The sequence below is a fragment of the Phoenix dactylifera genome, chromosome 2 (genome assembly GCF_051530095.1).
Source record: "Phoenix dactylifera cultivar Ajwa chromosome 2, Ajwa_hap1_PhDact_Kaust_v1.1, whole genome shotgun sequence".
NCBI classification, from domain to species: domain Eukaryota; kingdom Viridiplantae; phylum Streptophyta; class Magnoliopsida; order Arecales; family Arecaceae; genus Phoenix; species Phoenix dactylifera.
In genome coordinates, this window is record NC_143191.1 from 41,475,706 (window position 1) to 41,503,556 (window position 27,851).

At 40.9% G+C, this 27,851-nt stretch overlaps 1 protein-coding gene and 1 long non-coding RNA gene across 5 annotated transcripts in view; both read right to left on the reverse strand.

Annotated features, from left to right (window-relative positions):
• The window catches only part of LOC103722483 (E3 ubiquitin-protein ligase UPL1-like), a 30,935-nt gene extending 13,114 nt beyond the window's left edge, over positions 1-17,821 (reverse strand). For 2 of the 3 annotated variants that reach the window (XM_026810550.4, XM_026810551.4), the window contains exons 1-5: positions 17,440-17,821; positions 11,507-11,602; positions 11,202-11,408; positions 2,939-10,963; positions 2,561-2,863 (exon numbers count right to left, since the gene is read on the reverse strand). In XM_026810550.4, the coding sequence (XP_026666351.3) occupies positions 2,561-2,863; positions 2,939-10,963; positions 11,202-11,408; positions 11,507-11,602; positions 17,440-17,472 (8,664 nt within the window). In that variant the 5' untranslated portion in view covers positions 17,473-17,821. The remainder of the gene's footprint in view (positions 1-2,560; positions 2,864-2,938; positions 10,964-11,201; positions 11,409-11,506; positions 11,603-17,439) is intronic. The other variant, XM_039127674.3, reaches the window with a different exon arrangement.
• Positions 17,822-25,538: 7,717 nt separating this feature from the next.
• Positions 25,539-27,842, reverse strand: LOC149768329 (uncharacterized). 2 transcript variants are annotated; one of them, XR_016399412.1, is made up of 3 exons: positions 27,466-27,842; positions 27,254-27,337; positions 25,539-25,981 (listed from the first exon to the last, which is right to left on the reverse strand). It is a non-coding gene; the product is annotated as an uncharacterized LOC149768329 (long non-coding RNA). The 2 variants fall into 2 exon arrangements; XR_016399411.1 differs by having other exon boundaries at positions 27,254-27,370.
• Positions 27,843-27,851: the final 9 nt, after the last annotated feature.

Below are 27,851 nucleotides of genomic sequence, written 5' to 3' on the forward strand. Positions count from 1 at the left end.
GATTGTAAACTGGCTAAAAGTGTTGGTGTGCCACCATCATATTGGCAATCATAGCCACATCAGAAAGACACTTAGGGGCTGTTTGGTGTGTTGCAGGTCGATTCACACATTAGGTCCAACTGCAAGGTGGGCCAACCCGCATGTTTGGAGGCCCACAGCTACAAATCAAGCTGCAAAGGCCCTGCAGCTCAAGTGCAACTTGTGGTAGGTGGACATGCAGCCAAGTTGCAGCAGGTCATCCTGCAGGGTGAATGCTTGATATCTGAGCCCCCCCACATGCCCCCCTCTCCAAGCACCCCTCAAGTGCGCACCCCTTCCTCATCACATTCCGACTCTGGACTCTGACCCCATGCACCCCCTTGCCAGCACTGGGATCTTCCCTCAGCCCCCTCTGCCACCCCTCATGCTGTCATTGCCCCCCCCTGCTGGTCTCTGGCTCTTTTCGTTGCCCTCAGCCACACCACCCACCCCACATTGCCACCGCCTTTCGCTGCTTTCTTCGCCCCCCGCATCACTACCACACCATTTTCCCACACCTCCAGCCTTGACCCCTCTCCCCCCACCACCACTTTCTCCCACCTGGCCTTCACCTTCTGCCCCCATCCATCTCTGCCCTGATCGCCAACAACTGGGTCCCCACCTTTGGCCTCCGTGCCCCATGCTTCACTCCCTCATGCCTGGCATCACCGCTACCCTCCACTGCCCTCAGCCAACCCCATTGTTGCCACCACCCTTGTCACTAGCCCCCCCTTCTCCCCTGCCTCCAGCATCAAGCCCCCTTCCCTGCCGCCACCATCTCATGCCCCAGCGCTCCCTCCCCCCCACCCCCCCCCCTCTCTCACACCTCCACCAGACCTCTCCGTTTCTACCTCCTCCCTCCTCACGGCCACACCCCCTCTCCTCTCCATCTCTCCCATTTTGCCCCTCTTTTTTCCAAACTCTCCTCCAAATGCAAAAGTTGAGCTTCTCTGTAAGTAAATTACAGCAACTAATGTTGCAATGCAACTTGAGTTGCAGTGCAACATCAATTACAGGTCTACAAACAGCCCCTTGGTGACTGCACGCAAGTTTGTGAAGTAGGATATTTCAAGCAAGGAAGAATGCTTTTAAGCAAGCAATTCCTTACTTGAATTACTAATGGCAGTAGTATTCCCAAATATCACACCTGCCAACCTTATAGACAATATACTTACAACCATTCACAGCTTACTCATGCCAAGGCCACAATAATCACTTTCTGAAGAACTATTTTAACTCGAGAAATTGTGTTTCCTCCTATTCAGACAGACAGGGTACTGTCCTCCAAAAAATGCATGCACATATTGACATTGCAAAGTGTAAACTTTAAAGAACATGGTCTAGTATGATGATTTTGTCAGAATCCAACATTTCCTGACAGCATATAGTCACTTCTCTAAATCCAATTGTTTATGACACAAAGTGCATGATATCTTGTGATAAATTAAAAAATTGCCACAAAGAACTATATTCATGCATGGACAAATGCTTGAGTAACATAGAAAACAAGAAAAAAGTTACTAAGCTAGGATGTAACTCTCCTATTGGAGAGTGACGGCCTGAACCAAACACCATAACAACTGCCTACAAAATAACCAATAAAAGAGTTATACCAGCATTGTGCAACTTTTTGGTTTAAGATATTTTGTTTTTATGCTAGCAGTGCTCGTGTGAATGTGCAGTTTGATCAAATGCAAGGGCTATAAAAGTCTATGTTTCCAAGGATGGCCTGGATTTCTAGTTCCATGGAGATGAGAAGCAGTTCAATGCTAAGGGTGAGCTTACTGTCTCATAACCACTTGGTTATATGGCATATTGATATTAATCATGCTATAAAAGTCTATGTTTCCAAGGATGGCCTGGATTTCTAGTTCCATGGAGATGAGAAGCAGTTCAATGCTAAGGGTGAGCTTACTGTCTCATAACCACTTGGTTATATGGCATATTGATATTAATCATTACACCATCATAAGATGGTGCATCATAATAGAATATTGGATAAAGTAACAACATCATACCAGTACAGGTTATTTATAAATACTGCCAAATAGTATAGTGTTAAGTACTAACAACTTATACATGTTCTTGAAACTTCTTTTTTTTTTTTTTTTGGCCACGGCGGGGTTACAAGTTTTAATGTTCTTAAAACTATTTAATTCAGTGAATCATTCAAATCAGTCATGCAGAAGTAGAAATTCAAAGGTAGCTAAAATGCATATTTTCAGTGCCTTCTTTTGTTTTCAACCAATGTATAATTAATCTAAATATGACTTATAAGTATGCTCATAAGCAACGCATATAACTACTTTATAAACTAAGTGAAGATTTAGAATTTGAGGCAATCAACTAGATGTTCTGACAAGGCAGCTGAACAGTCACCAATTAGGTGTACCTTGGGCAACCAGACTACGATGACATAGATATCTCTCAAATCAAGTCTTAACTAAGTGCAATAAGATCTCAACCACATCAAACGTATAGAAAAACATGTACAAGAATATAATCACAAAGAAAATGTGAGTAGAATATAAAAATAAAATACCTGAGCTAATCTTAAGAGGTGAATGAGAGCTTTCAAAGCATTTGCATCCAATAGAGGAATTCCCTCAATTTCTTTGACTTTTGAGCTGTTTGCAGTGGCAGACACTGCCCTTCGACCTATAGTAACTCCCACACCTCTATCCATAGCTGTGTGCCTGTCAATTGCCAGCCTCCTGCCACCAAGCCTGTGGCCCCCTCCAAAGAGGCTGCTTCGAGGATGGTATCTGTCTCTAAGCATCTGGGCCTCAGCAAGTAAAGCTGAGGGCAGTGCTGACAAAACTGCTTCAGATGAGGTAAGGAGTACCTGCAGCAGGGAATAGTAGAATCAGGTTATGACTCTGATAAGAAAAAATAAATTAATAATTATCAAAACACATGCCTCTTCACGTAGATCTGGAGGGAAAGTAGCTATAATCGAAGCGTTATCCATGTCAACCGGTTGTCCCTCCGCCGGCTGAGAATGTATGCTTCTTTGCGCTCGTTGTTGAGCCAAAACTTCAGCCTGGATGTCTGGTGGAAGAGCAGCCAAAAATTCAGGATCTATTTCTTCTGCAGGTGGTGGAACATATGTTGCAGCTTGGGCAGATTGAGGCTGGGAAATTTGCTGGGAAGCCAGCACTTCAGCACGGAGATCCTCAGGAAGTGCCTCCAGAAATGTTGGATCAATTGCATTTGTGCTAGAAGCCTCATTGTTGGCATGGACTTGATCAGCCTGATTAGCATCTTGAGGAACTGTTGCATTTTGCCTGGCAGATAATTCAACTCCATTAGAAGAAGCAGGTACAGGGCTCTCAAATTGATCCTCAACAGTGTCTGCACCATTCATATCAACATCAGCACTTGCAAGAACTGAACCAGCATGAGCATCACTCAACTCTGGCAGGCCGGAGCCTGAAGAAATAAGGGCATGACTGCTAGAATGGCTATCCAGAACTGAAGGTCCCTCTCTACATTCATCGTGAAATTCTAAATTGTGAGGATTGGCAGGTGCTTCGGAACCATCTTGCATTGGGTGATCCAGAGTTTGTAAGTCATTAGATGATCCATTTATTTCAGGAATTGTATCTAAAGTTACAGTGGTTGGGCCAAATTCTTCCACAGGTCCTTCCCCATCGTGCATGGTCTCACTACCATTATGTGCAACATTCAGATCATCAGGAAATCTTTGCCTTATTTCTGGTATCCCTTGACTCTCCTCTGCTCCAACAATTGACTGTGCATCAATTATGCCATGAGGCAAGTTTGGAAGACCAATGCAAACTTCAACAGGTAAGCTCCCCAGCTGATGTCCTGAACCAGTCTCTAGATCTTGATGCTGACCTTCACTTGGTTGAGTGGGAAGATCACCTGCAACTGGTGCATCGCTATTGGCATTTAATAGAGGTGATTGTTGGTTAGCCTGTAAAAAAGAGTGCTCCGACTGTCTCTGAGCTGGAGGGTCATTGACAGAGATTAACCCATGCAGCTGAGACACAAATTGTTCCTCTACTGCCTGTGCAATAGTAGCAGCATGGCTACCTGCCTGAGGTAGACCATCGTCAGTCCACCGACTATCACCAGCTCTCCTTCTTCCACCAATATTTAGAGAATCAATGCCAAGTGAGAAGTCAATTAGAGGAGGGGGTGCAGCACTAACCAAACGGTCACCAAACATAGTTGCAGCAGCATGTCCAGATGGAAGTCCAGCATCTAACATATAGAAATGGGCTACATCAAAACCTCCAAATGATAAAGCTTCCAAGTCCCTAGACAAGTTCCCACTAGCAGACCACAACGAAGAAACAGGCTCCCCTGATTGTGAAGGTCTCACAAGTAATGGGTGTTGGAAAGCATTCCCATCAAGCCTTGATCGATCAAGAAATGTCCTGCTACTACTTGGACGGCGGCGTTCCATACCCAATGGAATATGAAGGCGGTATATATCATCAGCATCAACTCCCTGAAAGGTCTCCGCAGCAATATCAATGAAACCGCTTGCATCACCAGGTCCCCTTAAAACTCGCAAGTGATCCAACCCAGATAAACCATCCCTCCACCTCACCTCTATAACACGATTCTCAGGGAAATCATCATCTTCATCATCAAGCATGTCATCATTATATTCATCACCCATACCATTGTCATCATGGTCCTCCGCATCTGTATCGGCTAAAGACATCAATGCAGCTCCTTCTTCTGCTATATCCTCATCCTCATCCTCCTCATCTTCATCATCATCTTCACCATCCTCGCCTATGTCCTCCTCATCTTCATTGCCCATATCATCATCTGTCTGATGTTCAACACGAAAAGTCATTCCAATCTCATTTGAATTTCGTAGAGCACCACCTTCATCCATCTCCTCACGCATATACTCCAACTCATGTTCAGCAGGTGCATTAGTGGCAATATTTTCCTCACCATCAACTCGCATGTCCTGCTCCATAGACTGCTCAGCATTTGTGCCATGATCCCTATCATTTTGAGAAGATTCGTGAATCTGCTGTTCTGCAGGTTGTACTGCAACATTAGCTTCATGCTGATCGTTTGCATTTTGATCATGGTTTGCAGTTTCGACTTCAGCAGTAGCCTGGCCTTCAGTTCTACCATGTGTTGCAGATGATCTTTTCTTTCCAAGCCCATCCAACTTAAGCACTTGATTGCTAGCATTCGCAGCCCTTGTAAGACTTTCTAAAGCCTTGAGTATGAGATTCACAACCTTTGGAGCATCTGGGTGGTCCAAATCTATCACTTGAAGAATGCCAGAAAGTGACTGCACCATTCCTCCATCTATCATGGCTTTAGCTATATCAGGCGAGCATCCAGGACCAGGCAAGTTACTGGACGAAGAATTTCTGGACAAAATGGAATTTACCAGGTCAGCAAAAGCTAAAACCTTTTTGTCAGGTAACAAACTGCTTTTGGAGGAGTTGCCTTCTGAATCTAAAAAGGAAGAAAATGTTTTCACAATTTCAGAAATAACTCGTCTGCGCCCCTCAGTAGATCTGCCACATAACACTACCAAGAACCAAGATGCTTTCTCAGACAACTTATCCTTCCATTCATCTGAGGTTTCAGCAGCTTTCTCAGAAGACAACGGAAGTAGCTGATGCAAAATATGATGGACTACGCCGCCATTTCCAGGGCCACCTGCTAGCCCAGATCCCCGTAGCTGGCATGTCTCCATATCCCGCTTCAAGATTACACTCACTGCATGCACATACATGAGAAGTATGTCACTCATCAACTTCAGGACAAACGTCAACTTTGCCAGCAATGCGGATCTTTCAGAGAGGTTATCACCATCCATCTTTTTTGTCTCATCAACTTTTGATTTACCCTTTTCCTTTGTGGTAGGTTCATCAACTTCCATAGGAGTTGGGGAGTTAATACCATCTCCAATTTTCTTTGCCGACGGAAAGCTCATAACAATTTCCAAAAGTTGATCAATCACTTGGGAAAGATTAGCAGGAACTCTTTTATGGCTTCTAGAACATTTGCCTGGGGTATCATTAGGCCTATTCTCAGGCATCTTAACAGGCTCATTAGAAGGAACCCCACTTTCAGTGCCAGTACCTTTCAGTTTGTCCTTATCCTTTTCTTTTTCCCTGATGTTTGTCCTCCCTCCTGATGTCTCCAACTGGCAAACTGCAGCTGCAGCTCTCATAAAGATCTCAGGATCTCTAGATATGACAGGTGCCATGGATGTCAAAAATATGCGAGGTGAAAGACGGCCAGCATGTCGGCTAAGAGTGCCAGCAAGGGTCTGCCTGATCTCCAATTCCATAGCAGTTTGGAGAGTTTGAGGATCTTCAATGAGGTGCCGAATAATAGCAGATGCTAAGCTGTCAAATCCAGGGAATATACAAGTTCTTGGAAGACTAAAAAGAGCAGCTAAACCTCCAGTTTCAAGGAACTGTGTTGCTATACCATGCGTTTTTGTTAAGCGTGCACATAATTGTAGAACAGCCTGCATAGCTACTGCTGGAACATGCTGCTTTATAAGTTCACATGAGATGGCCAATGCCCTTTGACTTTCCTCAAGAGACAGATAACCAGTTGACTTCCCTAAAATCTTCTCAAACACATTGCCAGATTCTTTGTCAAGGCCATCTGACACAGACTTTTTCTCAGTGGTAAATGAAGGATTTGCTATGGAAATGTCCGCTTCAGATGAATCAGATAAGGATCTAGAAGAACCTTCAGCAGATTCCGTATTAAATTTAGGTCTTGATTGCAACATATTATCAATTATAAGCAACAAAGCACTTACAGTTCTTGTTGCTGAAGGCTCATTCCTGGACTCATTCCTCACTCTGAAGTTAGTCAGTATATCTAGTACAACAGAAACAACACCATTTTCTGCAGCAATTTCCCTTGTGCTACTGTCTTCGCTAAGAAGCAAGGCCAAAATATGTGAGATTGGACATAGTGCACCAATCTCCTTTGAAAAATCTGATGGGCAAAGCTTAAGCTGCTGAATGAGATACAAGGTCACCCGTGGACGGTCCTCCCCTTTGTTTCGATTGCACAGTGTCACTAACAGATCTGTCAATGGAAATGCCATCGAATCACTACTTTGAAACAACTTCATTGATGCACAAAGAACATCATCAATAGGGGGTGTCTCCACCCCCCTCTCCTCAGCAAATGCATTTCTTGTCTTATCATTGCTATCACCTTTGGATGTTTCTGATGAATTTCCCAACGACAAAGCAAGTGCTTGAGCAAGCTGAACATCCTCCTGCACAAATTCCTCGGGATGGCTGAACAACCAATCCGTGGCCATCTCAACACTATTAGTCCCCACACTTCTTAGAGCTTCCTCAGCTCGAGCCCTAGTAAAACCCATCTCGACTATAGTGGCAACAGTAGATTCATCAAGTGGAGGACTAGTGAGCCGTTGGCCAGTGCTTCCCGTGATTCCATTGCGACCACGCTTCAGATCTCCAACACCAGAGTATACATGAGTAATAATGGAAATAACAGAGGAGACAAACGATGGATTACAATTAGGAAACATAGGGTGATTCCATACAGGAAGGATCACATCCAAAACTTGTGATTGCAACATACGAACAAATGCCTCAGGGTCCCTTGGAACAGAGAAAAGATTAATTGATAATCCAGCCGCAACAGGTTGAACAAGAAGCTGAGATTGAGATGCCGATGTTGGAGATAAAAGCGATGAAGAATTGACATGATATTCCAGCAAACGACAATAGCTTTGCAATGTATCCAGCAGCCACGAACTGTGCTTCCTCTCATCAACAGATGGTCCTTGATCAGATCCAGAAGTTGGGATAGAGAAAGGCAGAGTCCACAGTAACTGGCTTGTAGCCTCATATGTAGTTAAAAGCTCCTTAAATGTTCCATTGACATAAAAACTATTCACCAATGCAGTATTGCATGTCTGGCGTCTGCTGTCAAAAATAAGTGCAGCCATGTCTTCTACAACCTTTCCAAGATACCGGCATTTCACAGATAGTGACATTTCGAGGCCAGAAATAGAATGCCCAGAATAACTAAGGGAATCAAGGAAAAGTTTCGCAAGAGCAGTCACAAGGCTCTTTGATGCAGGACTCAGGGAACCGGAATCACCTCTACGGCGAGCAGATAATCCTTTCACAAGAGTAGCAAGGAAGGAACGCATAGCTAAACCAAGTTTGGTCAGAAGTTCTGAAACAAGGATATCCGGACTTCTCTTTTTAGTATCCTGAATCAGGGAACTCTCCAATGTGCTAAGGGAACTTTCTGAATATGTATGTGATGCATCCATCTGCCGGCTAATCCTGCCACCACGTATCCGTGACAAAGCATGTCGACCATGACGATGCATACTTCCCGCAGAACGTACCACAGACACAAAATCCTGTTCTACAGTCCAATGCGGTGAAGACGTATTCCTTATTGATATAGGGTTCATATATCGGACTACTGGAACAATATTTCCATCATCATCACTCTCCCTTCCTGCTACATTAGATGCAGAAGATTCCCCAGTTCCAGCTTCTTGATCAGCATCCTGCTTCTCATCTATATTGGAATCACTGCATAAAGAGATCTGCCACATAATTTCCTTGTAAGCTTTACCCAGTTCCTTCAAAATATCAGCATCTGCAGATCCCAACTCTGAGACCATAGTAGTTGTTCCCTTCAAAAGAAAATTGCAAAGTGACAACAGCCCCTCTAAACTAGAGAGACATTTCAGGACTTCAGGTTGTTTTAAGCAGTCAATATCAGCAAGCTTAGTTCCACAAACTGATGACAATAATTCATTTGTCAACTTAAGATGGTCCCGAATAAAACAGCAAACAGCCTTAGACAAAGCAGCAGAATGCTGGGGTGAAAAGTTTTTAAATGCAATAGATATACTCTGACCAACTGACACGGAAATGGGCAAAAACTGCAGAGTAAATAATTTAAGAACAGCTTCAATACCCTTTTTGTCAATGAATACACGGCATGTATCTGCATTCTGAAGAATAGTTTCAAGAAGACGAGCAGCATTGCTTATACACTCGGGAAGAAATGACTCTATGGTCATAGAAGCATTATCTGAAGAAACCTCATTCATCTGTTCAGAATTTCCCATGTTAGAAGTTTCTCCTTCACCAAGTGAAATAGGCTTCCTCTCTTCTAGGTCAGTTTCCATGGGAACAGGAGTAGCCGAGCTCATTAACTCTGTTGAAGAACAAGGATCTAACCCAGATCCAATTTTTGATATTGTATTCAAAATCTCAATAAGCATATCAACTCCAGAAGCACGCAGGGAGGATGCATGACGCATTAGTTCATCCAATCCACTGGACAAGGTTCCTGGTGTTTCTCCACTGAGGACCCTTAAATATGACCTTGAAGTGAAAATTTTCACAAAACACTTTAGAGCATTGTGATCCTTCACCAGTTGAAGACCAGTGTTATTAAGACACAATGCGTCCAAGCACTGTGGGATACACATTACTGCTTCAGCAGAGCAGAGAACACCACTCGTGATGGCATCAAGAAAAGCCAGAGGCAAATCAGCTGCATCAAGGGCAGGAAAACATGTAGGATCTTTATGTATAAGATCGCTCATAACATTTGCTGCAAGTGAAAACACTCCGCCACCAAAGTCTTTCGCCCTCCTGAAAACAATGCACAAGCATGATGGCAAAACACTCTCTTCTGCACCATCAACACGAGCAGAACTACCAGGGACATAACTTGCAAGTGATATCGTCCGGAGTAATGCTTTCATTAATAATCTCCGGTGATATGAAACCAGGTCTTCAGAATAAAGGGGTTGCATTTCTAGCTCAGCTGAACTGCCCACGACTTGTTTGCCCTTGCCATAATACCGAGGCTCTTCTGCATTCTTTTTTGAGCCCTTCTCAACATGCGATACTTCAATCTTCAGACGTGCAATAGTATCATCTAGACCACCTAAATCTCTGAATAGTGCTGAAGAGGGATTATGAAAGTCTAAGAAGCCCTCAATCACATGAACTGCAGTACTAACAAGGCGGAGGTGTTGAGGATTGGTATCTTTAATAAGGGGTAAAATAGTAGGTATAAATCCTGCTTCCTGAAGAGCTAAAGAACCAGGAGTAGATGAAACCAAAATGGAGACAAGAGACAGAAGTGCTTCAGCAAAATCAATAGACCATTTTGTGGAACCGCTAGTAATAGAATCGACTGCTTTCTGCATGAGACTGGGGAGAATTCCACGATGGCCACCAGCTGTCACAGAAGATAAAACTGTCGGTTGTTGAGATCTGTCTTGACAAAGAGCAACCAATGACAGAATTCCAAGGATCCGAATTTCCTCCGGAATTTCGTCTTCATAGCTTAGTAAAGATAACAGTTCATTGATAAATTCAGGTTCATTGTTAAAAAATGCTGCCATATCATCAGCATCATTGCTTGCTTGAACAAGAACTATGAAGGCATATAGCTGGATACAGATATATTGATGTCGAGCAGCCAAAGAGTCAAAAGCCCTTGCAAACCGCAACCTTGTCAATAGTGAGAATCGTAAACTGGGTGGTATACCGTACTCCTTTACTAACTTATGAAGAAGTTCAAGATCACTCTCATTGTAACAATTGAGTTTTTGCATATGAATGACATGCAACCCCTGGTTCTCATGTTCTGCACTATTGGACTCTTTTGATGTATCAGGAACAGAATAGAACTCAAAATGAAGCGTGGAGCCAATCTCAGAAGCAACCGAATCGCAACCATTTTGTAAAGAGCAAGCAATAAGTCCAAGGCCTTCTTCCTTGCCCCCCCAACCTTGTGAAAATGCGAATAACTTTGAAGTCAAAGAAGCATCTCTTATGGAGCACTTCCCAACTGTTTTCTTCAAAAATGCAGTCAATGTATGAAGGCTTGCCTCCACAACATCTGCATCACTTGAAGCTAGAAGAGATGACAGATGCTGCTGCGTTGACAAAAGACCAGCATTATGAAAGTAAAACAAAAACATCAGATAGTAATTATGAAGAAAAAACATAGTTTTCAGTCAGAACAAGCATATATACTGAATTAAAAAATTGTGACAGTATTATTGACCATGAACCTTATAAAATCATAAAAACAATAGGAACATCATGCATAGTTTAACTAGAGCAAATACATTACAAGATAGAGAAGCAAATTTTCAGTAAGAAGATACGCACTTCAAATGAGCTGTAGAAGTGCTTGTTTGTACAATTTTCCAAAATAATTCTTGTGACTCGAAGAATTTGAAGGACTGCTTCCCTAGGGAATGGAGGGTCCCCTTCCAGAAAATTATCTTCGAGTTGCAAATCCTTCCTTGGCTTTATGAATTTCTCAAAAAAGGAGTCAAAAAGAGTAAAAAGATCGATCCAGTGATGAAAATCTCCCTGTATAGAGTGAAAACGAGATAGTCAGATATTTTTGCATGCTCACAGGTTGATATAAATAAAAAAGAGATTCTTAAAAGGGGACAGGAAAAACAAACCTTATCAAACTCCCAGACAAAATCCCTCAGTGGTATTTCTATATTCTCAAGAGCAACACTGGTGACACTGCTAATAAAGGATTTTATATTTGGAGGCTGGGGAAAAAAGATCAGTATATTAGTTATGCCCACTAAGGATGGAAAACCAAAAAACAGCAATAGATGTGGCAAGCACTTAAAAAAGGAAAATAAACCTTTATAATTGGGAAGCGCAAAAGATGCAATACAGCAAAAACAAAAGATATATGATGGACAAAAGAGGAAACAGAATTTGCAAAAAAAATGACAGACAAATGCAACTCCAGGGGGACATGGAAGATCAAGAAAGAAAATGAAGTTAAGATAAAAGTAGGGATGTGCATTATGCTGAGAAGTTACAACACTATTTAGAAAACACTCAAAAAATTCAAACTCAGATAACAAACTAAAATTCATTACACTAGAAAGAAGCATGCGCTTGTCAATGATCACATGCTAAGGAATGTGCAAACAAAACAAAAATGTGAGACCTTAACCCAATAAGAAACAACTTTAATTATGCTGAGAAATTACAAAAACACTTAGAAAACACTCAAAAAAAGCAAACTCATATAACAAACAAAAATTCATTATACTAGAAAAAAGCATGCACTCTTCAATGATCACATGCTAAGGAATGTGCAAACCAAAAAAAAAGTGAGACCTTAACCCAATAAGGAACAACTTTACCCTTATCCAGTGGTTTCAAAAAGTTGCATGCCCTTCTTACAATGTGCACAGAACAATGCTGACAGATAGTGAAAAATCAAAAAAAGGCAAGCTTGTCATGGACATAAGGAAAACATCGCTTTCAGAAAAGATTGACTAATTTCATAATTTAATAGAGATGCATTGATAGCAACTATCTAGATTGGAGAATTCTACACTGAGATATGTGGAAAGTTTCAATTAAATGGTGACAGCTATTGCGCCTCTATAATCTCGGAAGCCAAAACCCTTCCTCTTTGATTGTTGTCCTGAGGTTATTTGTCTTTATCAAATTATATCTTTTGCAATGCGCATCTCTGCTCACTAATTTTATGATTTGATCGGTTGATTGTTTTCTAAAAAATCACCAAATTGTGCAGAAGACAAGAAAGCTTGAGCACTTCACCCCAGAATCCTTTTGGTAGGAAATCTAGGAAGAGAGGAACGGAAGACTGCTTAATGAGGCTGCACTTGGATGTGGGTGAAATCAGTGCTAGAAAGGCCTGTGCGATTTCTATTTGGGTTACTTAAAAGAATTGTTTTCTAGTCGATGCCATTTCAGCAATTTTGCATAACTTTGCTTTGTCTAGACATCTGCCTATAGAAAATATGCCTCATAATTTCCTAGTTATCTTGTTTGTTTTTTTTCTGATCCTTGAAACCAACCATTTCAACTGCTTCTAACATAAAGTATCTACCTCACTCCTCCATTATAAGCCAAAACTCCAAATGTTCCATACAAGTTACGAACTCCAAATCAGCATTAATAAAATTTTCATAACCATGAAAGAATGGGAGACAATTCAATAAATGTCTCCAAGTTACAACATGCCCACATGTGGGACTTTTATAATACAAATCTATAGACAAAAACTGCAAAGGAGAATAAAATCCATGAAGAGAAAGTTATTTAAGAAGCTCATTTCTTTTTCTTACATTTAAAATCTTTACATTTTCTATAGTTACTCTTTGTGTTCTATTGATGAAAATCATCTTGCCTAAACAAGTTCATGTACTTTAGTTGCTTGTTGTGTTAGACTCTCTAATGCATATTAAGCGACCTTTTCTTGTTTTGAAAAAAAACGAGATGTGAGTATTTATTAATATATTTCCAGCCAGTTTCATCAAACAGTAGAAAAGCATAAAACTTCATTTCACATGGAACTCATCCCATATGGTACACTTACAAAAATCACAAGCCACATATAAATATACAGCAAACGTTGCACACATAAATAAAATCCAATTTTTTCATAGGACAACAAACCAAAATAGCTAAATGAAAATATGCAGTTGAATTAGAGAGAAAATTTAGGAATATGGTAGATAACAAGAATGAAGTTATAAAGACAAATATATAGAGAATATTTCATTAAGTAGGAAAATTCCAGAGAAATGTTAATCCATCAAAAATTTGCAAAAGAAATGAATCATTTGTAAGAGTCACCAAAAGTTAATAGAAGAATAATGTCCCGTTAAGTTGGTATAAACTTGGGAGGAAAGCTGACATGAAATTCTAGAATGACTGAAAATTTTGTCAATAAGCCAATGAATATTCACAAGGCAAGAAATTCTCTCAGTTCACTTTTGATTTTCTTGACATTTGAATTTACAGATATTTTTCAAAAAAATAATTTTCATGTATTGAAAGAGTAATACTACTATATGAGAGATTAAAACCACAGAAAGTGCTAATGTTAGATCTGCTTAGGCTTGAGACTTAGATTTTAAGCTTTGGTTCTATTATATTCCATACTTTAACAGAATTAGATGCATCTTTATAACATAAATAAATAAATAAGACAAAAGGAGTGAAGACCCAAAGTTTTGCAAAGTCAAACATTAGTGTTCCTATATCGGACAGGATACAAAAGCACCAAGACAAAGGACCAAATAGGTAGGAGATGTGGCATGTGCAGTACAGTGAATTAGATGGTAATTCATATAATGCAGCATTAATAAGACACCAAGGGACTTAGACATGATTTTAAGATCAAATCCATGAATCTTAATTCAGACCTGAAACATCTCAGGTTTTACTACTGTTTCAAAACTCAGGCCTGTGGCAGCCTAGACGAGCGGCCCCTCAAGCACTTGCCTAGGCATGAGAGGCATATCTAGGCAGCGAATAGCCAAGACAGACACCTAGGTAACCCAGGCAGTCAAGAAAGGCAAGCCCCAAAAACCCACCCAGTTCCCACAACAACAACAACTAAAGCTCAAAGACCTTAAGGCAAGAGAGAAGGGAGAAAGGAGAAAAGGTCCATTTCGCAGTCCTAAAACCGAACCAGATGATGTTTTCATTTTTTTTCTTTTTATTTTACATCTTGTCCATTGTCTCCCCTTTTTGTTGTCCTTATTTATAATATTTTTTCCAGAAATTATTAATAGTAATATAGCAGTAACTAATTTGGGGGTTTGGTGCCTTTAGGGGTTGTGCTTTTATGTTTTAGAATTTAGTTTCATTCAAGAGTCAAGCTTTAATATTATCAGGGTGTGGAGACCATTGGATGCATGCGATCATCTTGGTGGGAGCAATTTTCAAGTTTATCCATCATTTGATGGAAAGAAAGAAGTAACCTAACGTTTTGCTCCTCCCTACTCCCATTTTCTTTTCCCCCTTATTCCTTCTTTCTCTGATTGTTCTCTCTTCATGCTATGTTTTCCAACTTCTCTTCCAAGTATCATATCCTCTCAACTACTTATTTTTCCGAGTTAACAACTGAGCATAAATATGACATATTATAAACCATTTCAATATCCATAAAACCTGGAACCCTAATCCTAACACCAGACCAAGAAATTGTAGGAAGACCCTTTAGCATTGTTGCAGGAAGATCCTTTAGATTTATTGTACTACCTAGTCTTGCAACTAGCTTCAATCTTTCCAAATTTCTAGGGCAGGACACAAACAAAAGAAAATTCTTTATTAAAAAATGGTTTAAAAAAAGTGAATCCTTCACACATATGCAGCTGTAAACACGAGCTTCCAACAACACCAATCACCCTAACCCCGGACCTCAAGAAGTTGATCTATTCTTATATATTCAACTTTCACACCTGTGTGGAGTTCTTGAATCATGGGTTGGGGCTTGGCACAACCCTATCAAGAGAAAGTTTACAGCATCTCATGCTACATATGGTGTTGAAGGAATTCTGGAATTTTATAATTGAAGATAAAAGCCAAGAAAAGGATTTGGCACATATTTAGATAAACATGATCTTCAAAATATGTCAACGATCAGCAAAAGTAACATCATTGTATAAAGAAAATGCATATTCATATTAAGGACAATTTCTGTTGCCTTTTCCACACTTTGCTTCGAATCAGTCCATTTCTCCTAGCATCCCATCAAAATAAAGTCTATATCAATTGCACCCTTTTCTGTCTTTAAAAAATATTATGAATTTTTCAGAACTCAAAAAAGAAAATAAATAATGAAAATAAAACACTCCAGAATGAATCTTGGTTATTTTCTAACAGGCCTTATAGACAGAATGATTTTAATCTCGAAACTTTTGTAGGCACTGAAAGAGGCATTGCTTTTGTTGGTTATGCACATAACTGGCTTAAAATCAAGCATCTTGCAGGTTCAATGCAGATTCCATTTCGTTTATATATTTTCTAGGTTTACAACCAGTTTCTGCATTCATTATTTGAGCACCAACTGAACCTTGTGTATCAGAGAGGGAATAAACACAAGCATAGACATCTCAAAACTTCTAAAGTACCATTACAACAAAGCTAAATGCAGTTTCTGTTGCTTAACATATGCACATATGTTGCTTAAATGGGCATCATGAAATGCAGAAGGAGGAAGTGATCCTACCAAATATGTTCATAACTTGCTTAGAATTAAGTACCCTGAATTTTGTACAACTTCCCAGTTTTTTTTTTAATTTTCAAAAGCCATATATGTGATGTAGGTTACAATCCAAGAACAAAGTAGGCTAGTATATTAGAAATAAAGAATGAAATAACCTCTCTTAAAACCCTCATTTTTCTTTTCTTTTTGTTCCAGTAGATTCGCAGAATGCTCAAAAAATCAAGATGGTTAGCCTAAGAATGTACCAGAACTAGCAAGAAATAAAGCATGAATAACTTCCCTGATAACCTTCAATTTTCCTTTTCCTTTTTCCAGAAAATATAAAGAAAGCTCAAAAAGTTCAAGATGGTTAACCTAATAATGCATACAATATTTCATAATATTCTGTGAACAACATATCTATGATCTATCCATCCATTTTTCTCTGACCTCACACCTGAGCTAAAATGTTCAAATTTTCAAGGATTAGTACAACACTTAATCACACCAGGTACAAAGAGAAGCCAAGAACTAAAAACAGTAAAGAAAACGGAGTCAGTGAAAAGGTGATGAAGAGAACAGAAAGGATTATAATGAGACAAGAAATAAAAACAGTACAGAAGCCAGAAATTCTTGAACAAGTGATGAGGAGAACAGAGAAACACTATAATAAACACGAAGGCATTCTGCCAAGCAAGAGGGAGCTATGGAGAATCCTGGAATGCATAAACATTGTTTCCATACCTACCTAATAATCTCGAGCAACAAATAGTATGTTATTCAACATTATGGATGATAGTATACAAAAGTATTTTTGTTAGCATCGAGACTTCAATATTCTAGAAAACTTTTTTCTTCCAAAATCAAGTTAACAAAGAACAATTCTCCAAATAGAAAGTTTACATTGTCAAAGCAATTCTGCATGTTTTCTGCCTTCAACAAATAAGATCGCATAATCCTCGTTGACACTAAAAATAGGGGTCGCATCATAATACGAGATCATCTAATAAAAAATCGCCCTTTCTTGATCATGAACAACAAGTTTCAGTTTGATCAATTGAAATCTAACATATCTACAAAGGAAATACTAAAAATCTGTTGTGATACTTACTGCTGGCTAGTTCAGAAAAAAAACTTCACGAGGATTTGGACGAAAGTTAAAACGAAAAGGCAAAAGTACAACAATAAATAAAAAACAATGATCATATTACCGATCATCAAGAAACTATTTTTCCAACCACGGAAAAGAAACCCCCGGAACAAATAACATATAGTAAACATATAAAAAAAGAAAAGCGAATCTTTCCATCAGAATTCGAAATCAAGAAGAAGACACGAACAGAAACATCAGACAGAGAAACCAAGAAAAACTAATAAAGATGACGGGAGGCTGCCTCGTACCACTTCCAAAACCCTTCTCCGCTTGAACTTCATCTCGAATTTCGCATCGCCAAAACCAAGAACGGGGCGGGTAAAGCAACCGCGGCGATCCCAATGGTGGTCGACCCCGGCCAAAATCCGACGCCCGATCGCAGTAGAATCGACAGTACAGTAGGATTTCCGCTCCAAAAATCGGATCAACAAGGACAGATATATAGAGAAGGAGATTGAGATTGGGCGAAGGGGGAGGGGGAGGGGGAGGCGATTAGGATCGTTTTGGAGGGGAAATTAGGGTTAGGGTTTCCGTTGCCCCGATGAGATCAGCGGAGAGGTGGGGGGGGACGGGAGGGGAGGGAGAGAGAGAGAGAGAGAGAAAGAGAGAGAGAGAGAGAGGAGCAAATGGATTCTAAGTGAGGAAAGAAGCTGGAGAGCATATATAGAGCGTGAATTATAGGAGAAAAGAATAAGGACTTAGTGTTAGAAAAAATATGCTTGGACTAAAATGCCCTCGGAGTATGGTGTCATTTGGCTTTTTATGTGAAGCTGGAGAGTACATATTGCGTTGTTTCATAGGAGAAAAGAATAAGGAATTAGTGATAGAAAAAATATGTTTGGACTAAAATGCCCTCAAACTATGTGTCATTTGGCTTTCTATGCGAAAAGGGACCATGGTTGGTTTGCTTAGACATTAAGTTGTGGCTTTTAGCTTTCAAGAGATCTTTTTTTCCTTTTTTTTTCAGTTTTCTTTTCCATCTATTAAACCTTCCAAACTAATTTAAGCTTTCAATTAGTTTTGGAGAATTAACTATTGGAAAGTAGACCCATATTTCAACGCTAGAATAATTATTGATAATAGAAATTTGAGCACAGCAACCTCCGCGAGGTTGCGAGCCAACTTTCTCCTTCTTGAGGTTAGTCATGTATTCAGATATGTGAGGATACTTGGTGGAAATCAATCCTCATAGTTGGTAAAATTGATCCACAGTTTAGACAAGCATGAGTAAAAATATATGATTGCAATCATGTAATAGACGGGCAAGAGGCCATGAGCCCAAAAGGGTCATCAAATGCTAGGATGTCTAAATCAAATCATAAGCCAAGATGTGCTATACAATTGAATTCAATTTGAGATATAGACTTTGGATTTCGGCATGGTATATGGAAATATCAAGGTATTTAACATGTGAATATGCTTCATTTTATTCCAAAATCCAAACATCTAAACTACAAGAGGTCCATTTTCAGGATTCATTGAGCTTTTCAACTGGAAAACAACAAAATATTACCATTACAATTGACAATAATGACAAACTTCGATAAAATACTACCATTTAACAAATGTAATTGATAAATCATCTATACAGGTATTTCACATTATTTAATCGCAGCTGAGCCAACAATCCAAGATAATAACTTTCTACCTATCTATTTCAGACAAGGTCTTAGGCGATTAATACATTATCCAACCTTTATTTGTACTACTCTAAATATAATTTATCACTCTCATAATAGTTTTTTGGTTCTTGGTGGTAGACAAAAGAGGGATTACATATCTCTTTGATTGACATGGCCATTAGAATGTCATCACAAGGAGCGATCATCAATCCAAGTTGTGCCCCGCTAGGAGTGAACCCATACGTAGTGCAAGTTATCATACACTAGGCTTAGCACAAATTGCTCCTTGGAAGACAAGAAAATCTTAAAACTAGTATGTCATACGTGCTAGAATCATGCAATTAACCTTCATGTCCAACACAAATATGAGAGAAATACATGGTTGAAAGTAAGTTTAAGCTTACCATAATCATTTGTACAAAAATAGTTTATTGTGGTGGAGCTTTCCATGACTTCACCATAAACCACCTGTGGCACTAGGGTACTCACGAGAGTCTTGTTCATCTAAGAAAGATTTATAGCTGAAAGGTTGAAAACTGATCAAATAGAACTCCAAAAAAGATGATAGACCATGCAAAGGAAAGCTGAGTGATTGCTTAAATACGTACCAACTATGGCTGCACTTTAAGAGAGAATTTGGTAGCCCATGCAAGCCACCCACTGATTATTTCATGTTACCTTTAACAAAATCTTAAACTCGAGAGTAATTATGACATTGGCTTGGATTAGGCTAATTAGTCATTTAATGGATCTGGTAAATTCAATTAAAGCTCGACCATGCATGCAGGCAAGTGATTATTTCATATAGTTTATTAATTTTAAACCTATGGAAATCATCACGATTTGGTTAGAAGAGCAAATCAATTGGATGCCGGAAGGCATCATTATAATTGGATTAAAAAAGTCAAGATATTAAAATACTCAAGAGCATTATTTGAATGGATTAGAAAAGCCAATAAAAGTTCATTGCTATGGACTATAGACTATGAGATGTTTTAAATCGACCAATAACAAATTAACATACATGACCAATAAAGAATAATCATGGTTGAGATGTGTAACAAGTTGCTTAGAATTATAATTACTATCATGGCCGATGAATATTATCAACCCATGCAAAATCTATGGTCATTATGATGGTTGATAAGCATGATGGTCAGATTCAAAACTATGACCATTATGATGTTCGATAAGTATTGTTACGCCCCTGCCTCCGCGAGGCACGTGAGGCACCTAGTGCCCACGTGGGGACCCCATGAGGGGGGAACACGGGGCTCCCCTGCCAGATATTGTCCGGTTCCGGAGCTTCACGCAAGTGTCCTTCATCCTTTCCTGGTTTTGTTTTCCTCTCAAAACGTGTCTGCAGGATTTGGAGACACCTACCTCATATGCCCAGGCTCTAAAACGAGTCTTTCCGATGTGGGACTATTGGGCCTCACACCCTTTCTACCATCGGACAAGAGTCGTCCTCAGCTCTGTTACCAAATGTCACGCCCCCGCCTCCGCGAGGCACGTGAGGCACTTAGTGCCCACGTGGGGGCCATATAGGGGGGAACACGGGGCTCCCCTGCCAGATATTGTCCGATTTCGGGGCTTCACGCAAGCGTCCTTCACCCCTCCCCGATTTTATTTTCCTTCCAAAATGCGTCTGCAGGATTTGGAGACACCCGCCTCATATGCCCGGGCTCTGGAACGAGTCTTTCCAATGTGGGATTATTGGGCCTCATACCCTTCCCACCATCGGACAAGAGCCGTCCTCGGCTCTGATACCAAATGTCACGCCCCCGCCTCCGCGAGGCACGTGAGGCACCTAGTACCCACGTGGGGGCCACATGAGGGGGGAACATAGGGCTCCCCTGCCAGATATTGTCCAGTTTTGGGGCTTCACGCAAGCATCCTTCACCTCTCTCCGATTTTGTTTTCCTCCCAAAACGCGTCTGCAGGATTTGGAGACATCCGCCTTATATGCTCAGGCTCTAGAACGAGTCTTTCCGATGTGAAACTATTAGGCCTCACAAGTATGATCGACGTATTCAACAATATAATCATTATTATGATCGATAAGAATGGTTGACCAATTTAAAATTATGACCATTGTTGCGACAGATTGGTATGATCAATCTATTCAAAACTATGGTCATTATAATGATTGATAAGTATAATCTGCCTATTCAAAATCATGGTCATCATCATAATTGATAAACATGATTAGCCTATTTGAGTTTATGGCCCATATCATGGCCGATAGCATGCATATTCCTGACTGCTTTTCTAACTTTATTCACTGTCGTATTTGTGCAATCTTATTTACGCTGCTGAATCTATAAGATAACAGTAACTCATACTCTCCATACGTTTTAACTTTAATTATTTTTAAATAGACCCAATTCATCCCCCCCCCCTCTTAGGCTGCACCTCTGGACAACAAAAGGAGGGCATACTACCGCTGCCCTTTGAGATTTGGCTGGGGTCTCCTATGGTTTTCGTTACCGAGATATCTTTTCATAGAACTATGATCGGAGAGCAAGCAGGGAACCTCTCGTCAGGGACGGGTTCGGAAGTGAAATGTTTAATATTTTGAATTTTGACAGCAATATAAGTTTTCAAAATGTGGCTATCATGCAAGAGAACTAGAACATAATTAAATAAACAAGCCAGAAAAAGTAGAAACCTATCACCTGTCGTGAAGTAGTCGACCAAAATCGTGTGCTCGTGGATTGGGGCGACGATCAGTGCGCGGCGAGTCGGCTCGTCAGATGGCACAAATCTGGTCGAATCACAGCAACTTGGTGGGCCTGATATTAGCAACTTCGGAACTGATCAAGAAAATTTGGTGGGTCTGATGATAGGCCTCAGGGCCGCGGCTCGAGCCTGATGCAGAGTGTGCCGCTGCGAGGGTCGGGGAAAACGCCCCTAATGTGGGGAGGAAGGCTTCAATGTCGAAAACCCGAGTAAACGAGAGGGGAAGGGAGGGGCGATCGGGGAAGATGCGGCCGAAGGAAGGGAGAACAGGGGAGAAGAGATGGAAAAGGAGATGGCGGGAGCAGGGGTGGTGTGCTCGGGGGAAGGAGAAGGCGACACTCGGAGGAAGCAGGTGGTGCTCGGGTGGTCTGCCAGCTGCTCGGGCGGTGGCGCGGCTGGTTCGGGCAACACTATGGTTGGCCGTGGGGAGGAGGCGCCTCAATCGATGGCGTCGTGGCTCGACAACGGTGTGCAGACGCGGTCGACGCAGGAGGTGCGGCTTGGTGACAATGGGGGACGGTGGGGCGGAGCGGCGCGAGCTCGGACGGCGCAGCGGGCGGTCACGGCGGGAAGGCCACGAAAAGAAGAAAGAAGATGACAGAGGTAAGGGCTTTTTTTCTTTTTTTTTCTTTTTTTACCCTTTATGGGTTCGGGTTATCGGGTTCGGATTTTCGATCGCAACCCACTTCGATATCCATTATTGATAAGTGCTAAATAATAAATAAATTTATCTATTTTACATAGCACTTATTATTATTTTTATGCAAATATTTTAAATTTAAACATAAGAAAATATGTTTTCCTTCATCATTGCATTTTAATAAATTATTAGAGGTAATTCGAGTTTGATTTAATTATTTTGGTCGAGTCGAACTCATTTGGGATAATTCCTGAACCCAAATCGCATGCACCCCACGAATTAGATCCTCTCAGATTTTGATTCAGCCATTCATCCCAACTCCTCTGCATCACATCTCAGCCACTCACATTCAATTTCTTCACACGTTCACCAATCAAAAACAGGTCTTTCCACGTGTCCAAACTTCCCAAATTCCTTTCTCAGCATATGGCCATCCCAAGTTCACGCGTCCTCTCTCCTATTCCGAGTCCATCCTATATCCACATCATCCTTCCGCATTATCCTCTGCTGCAACCGTAATCCAACTCGTCTGCAGCCTTCCTCCCAGCTCACAAATCCGTTCGCAATCATCCTTATCTCACGGATCAGCCATTAGCCGAATCCAAACTCCCCTCATCTATGGATTCATCCTAGCGTCCGAGTTTGACCCCAGCCGTCCCTTGTGAATCTCCCAACATCCCAGCTTCTTCCGCGTGGTGAAATGGCATCAAACCATCTTCTAGATTAGATCACCTCCCGGATTTTTCCAGCGTCCAAGCCAATCTCGTCCGCTTCCTCCACTGGTTCCATGCTTCGGCCGTCCATGTTTGATCCCAGCCACATCCACTCGCATTCAGCCACGTCCATTTCTTCATCAACTTCCCTTCATCCGCATGAATCCAGCCATCCACAACCACTCCCCACATCTCGTTCGTAATCCATTCTTATCCCAGCATTTCCAGCCAATTCCCAAGCTCTTCAGCATCATCTTTAGCGCCTCAAGCATCCTGAATCAAGTCCGGATTAGCCTTGATCCTCCCAGATTCTCTAATCCGGATCAGCTCCATCCTTCCGCGTTATTCTCCTAGCGGAACAGAGTCATCCAAGCTCATCCCCTGCATCCACATCAACAAGATCTTTCTCCGCATCATTCCTTTCTTCCCCTACTTCGAAACAGAACTTCCATCATCCACAGGATAAGACCCAGGCATCTGTTCTCAGCATCCCAGCTTTCCGGATCAACTCCATCCAACAACGTCGGATTCCCCTGCTTCGGAATAGATTCATAGCAATTTTCCGTAATCCATCTTTATCTCATGGCCGGCCAAGTCCCAAGTCTCACAACCTCCTCCCACGTCTAGCTGCTCAACCGCATGCATCCCGAGCTTCACGGATCGTTCCCTCATCCACGGACGAGTTCAGTTCTTCATTTAGCAATCTTAGCCGTGCGCATCACTCCCGCGTCCATGTACTCTGCGATCCAACTCCAACCGAACTTCTTCATCCAGCCATCCGGATCAGAGCCAGTAGCATGCCCACCGCGTCCAAGGATCAAGGAGCAGAGACATCCGCCTTCCAATTGCATCCTGCTTCCCTTTCGTGTCCTTATCTTCCCACTCGCACATGAAGCAAAACAGGGGATGTCGAGCCTATATAAAGAGAAGACTTCTGATCGGCTGGGGGAATTTTTTCTCACCGAACAATCCCTTGATCATCTTATTATCTGGGAGTTCCCACAGAAGGGAGAAGGAAGAAGTTCCGACGGGAGGAAAATAGATGGAAGCCCGCTGCTACGCTGTTGCTGTCGTCTACAACTCCATGGAAGGCTAAGCTCTTCATTGGGGCTGGATGCAGCCCTAACAAAGGAACATGGGTTTTGTTTATTTAATTTCATGCTCTTGGAATTGTATAGACATTCTTGCTCTTAATAAATATTCTTTTATCTCATGCTAAAATTCTGTGATTTTAAGTATGATGTCTATATAAATGTTTTTCATGATCATTAAAGTAAAAATAAGATAGTTCATGCTTAAGAAAGATGCGGTGTGCTGCCACCTTAGATTAAAGTAGACATTTTATGCTAACTGAAGATGGACTATACCTAAATTACTTTTATAAAATTTTATTCGAATACTCATTAGGCTTGTAGCCAATTTGCATAATAATCCAAGAATGAAATAAATTTCAAATAACCCTTGTTGCCATGTTAGTGATGAATTCCTTGCCCTAGGTTCTTCTACTTATATCATTTTCAATTGCATTTCTCGTTAAATTATTTAGGTTAATATTCTCCACAAACTCATATTTATAAATTAAAAAAAATAATTATACCCCAATCCCTGTGGATCGATATCTGTAATCACTATCCTACAGGATACGTGCTATTGCGTGGTTTTAAAACTGACTATCAGTTATCTCCAGCACGTGCAGATCACATGCACTTTTTTTTTGGAGGACCCGAGTTACCGGGTTGTGGGTAACGGGTTTAGAACTTACCCGTTACCTTGACTTCTTCTTCAACCTCCCGACCGATTCAGGAGGACGTGCCGACCTCCTCGGCGGCAGCTGCGGAACGGGCGGAGGTCGTGGAGGCGGCTGCGGAGACAAACTGTGGTGGCGGCCCCAGCGATGGAGCGGCGGTGGAGAGGGGCGGCCGGTCACAGTGGGTGCGACGGTGGATCTAGGGACTCCTTCCCCGTTGAAACCGGCAACTGCTACAGGGGCAGGGGTGGCAAACAGGTCGGGTCGGATATAAACATGTCGGATCAGATACAGGTCGGGTCAGAAAATCATAAACCTGAACCCGACTTGTTTATTAAACAGGTCAGAAAATCATAACATGAATCTGACCCGTTTAATAAACAGATAATCTGACCCGACACATTTAACCTGTTTAATAAACAGGTAACCTGTTTACCAACCCGACCCGTTTAACCCGTTTAACATATTTAATCCATTTAATCTGTTTTCTAAATCGAATGGTCATCCATTAATGCTGCCATTTCATATAGACATAATGAATAAAAATCAGGTAAGCTGCCCATTCAATTACTGCTATATGACTATTTTAAAACAATTTTTGCAACAGTTTTTGGGTTTATACATGCTTCATAAAGACATCCAAACACCTAGACAAAAGGAATTTATTATCAAAGACAAAATGCAAAAGAGGCGCAACAAGGATCTGCCGTAAGGAAGGTTCCAGCCAGATTATGCCAGCAGAAAAGAATCAGTAGTAGAATAATTCCATAGCTACCAACTTCAATCGTCCACGGCGAAAGCAATATCCTGACAAGCGAATGCATGCATATGTTGGAATCACTAGATTATAAAAGCAAACACTGCAGGGGAAATTAATATGATAGACAGCAGAAAACTGAACAACTATTATTACAACCCAAGTCAGTAGGAGCTTCTATTCTAAAGTATACAGATTTCTTTTAAATACGCCATGCATCAATCATAAGAAACACATTAAGGTCACTGCACACTGTAAATGGTAGCAGAATCAAAAGCTTGCATTGGTCCTTTAAAATATTGCTCCATATCTTCTGGAAGAGCCTATATTCTTCAACAACCAACTTGCCACAACCAGAGGTTCAAATCCCAAACCACAACAGATTCAAACAAAATGAACAACCAATCCAAACATGCCCACTCCCTTCCCTAACAAATCCATCAATTCAGTCCATGAATGGGCTTAGAAGAGCTTGTAGGGTGATGAAGCATCCAAGGGGTGGATGAGATTGGTGAGGACTAAGGCCACCAGCATCAGCACGTAGGCAATTCCTTGGTCAATCGATGTCCCTGCATAGGAGCAAAGAAACAAATCATTCAACGTCATCAGTTCAAACTAAACACGATGGATATCGGTGACTCTACAACAACTAAAGATAACAAAGTGGATAGTCCAAGTCCATGATCATGATTCATTTCAAGCTTCTTGATCATGGTTGAATTTATAATGATTATAGGAAAACAAGGTACACAAGCATATTCAGAAATGTTATACAGTATAATACACCAAATAACGATGCCACGTAATAAATTAAAAATTACACCAAAAAATTGTAATATTTTCACAAAATTAGAGCTTCAATCATTTGAAATAGCACTATAATACACAAAGAAACTAGACATATATATAATCAAGAGACAGTAACATCTTAGTGTTTTTCTTAAACAAAGGTAAGACTATAAATCCTAAAATATCTATGTAAATTAAAAAAAGTACAGAGGCACGAAAGTTGATGTAACCCTAGTATAATTTCTGCTAACTGATTTTAGCTACTGCAGTGAATCTGAAATCAAGCAACCGTGAATCTGCTCCATCCAAGAACAGTGACAATAGAACCAGATAAGACAAAGAACATCAGAGACACCACCAGAAAAAACATTGGATGCATTCATGCAATCAACACTGACTTCATGAAATAAAATCTCAGAAACAAAAATCAATCAGCTCCAGAGAACAGCAGTGCATCTCGTCAAACATAAAGTACTATATTTATTAAAAGCTATTAATATTCAGAATTAATACAAGATTTTGTGTTCAAAAAAGAAAACAAAAGAGAGAACAAATAGAAGAAAAACAATCACAGAAAATTTCAAAGAAATAACTGGAAAACATAAACCACACCCTGTTTCACCAGAGAGAATACCATGGTACAGATTCAAGAAAAATGGTTGATATTTTCAAGAAGAAAGCTTTTTGTTAGAAAGCTTTTGCTGATACTTAAACTTGATATCTTCGTTTCCCAATATCAAAGAGATGATTTTTGATGGGCTGTGAAGAAGAAGAAGAAGAAGAGATCTCCTTTCCTATCCATTATTTTTTTGGGGGGTGAACCAACCCTTCTTTTAATCTATAATGGATCAGAGACACAAATCTGTTCGTCTTCTATACTACAAAAGAAAATATGAATCAACTCCAATGAGAAATGAAAACACAAGGTACATCATTAGATCCTAGATGACCGGTACATCATTAGATCCTTCCATATCTCCAGACAAAAACGGAAAAAAAATTACAAAAGCGAAGAAGAAGAAGAAAAGAGCAGAAGCAACAAAAGCACTTACAACTGCAGATCCCCTCACGGTAGATGAGATCTATTCTCCCCAATAAACTAAATGAGAATCCACCACCACCTTCCTGACAATCCCCTGGATAACCAAGTAAATGAGCGAAACTTCATGCTGGAGCAGAAGCATCCCAAATAAATGAGCTTAAGATGACAAAAAGCCAAATCTTAATCAACCATCCGAACCCTAAATAGATGGATCCTTCTTACCTCGGTAGAGCAGAGGTTCCGACCTCGCGTCGATGAGATCGAATCCGAACCTTAAGTAGCTCGCACACATGGAAGACTTCGAACAAAAAAGGGAGAGGGAAGGCGACGGGAGCCAAAGAAATCCCAGGGAGAGGGAATAGATGAGATCTTCTTCCTCTTCCTCTTCTTCTTTTCTTTTATTTTGTTATCATAGGGTAAAAGGAAACAGGGGTAGGGGGGCGTGATGTAGCCACGGTCGCCGTTGATGGGGAGGAGGAAGTAGTCAGAAGGGGGAGGACCGGAGGAGAGGGTGGAGGCGGAGGAGAGGAGAGGGGAGAAGCCGAGAGGGACACTGAGGGGAGATGGGAAGAGAGCTCGGCGGCGCTTTGGACAAACCCTAAGTCCCT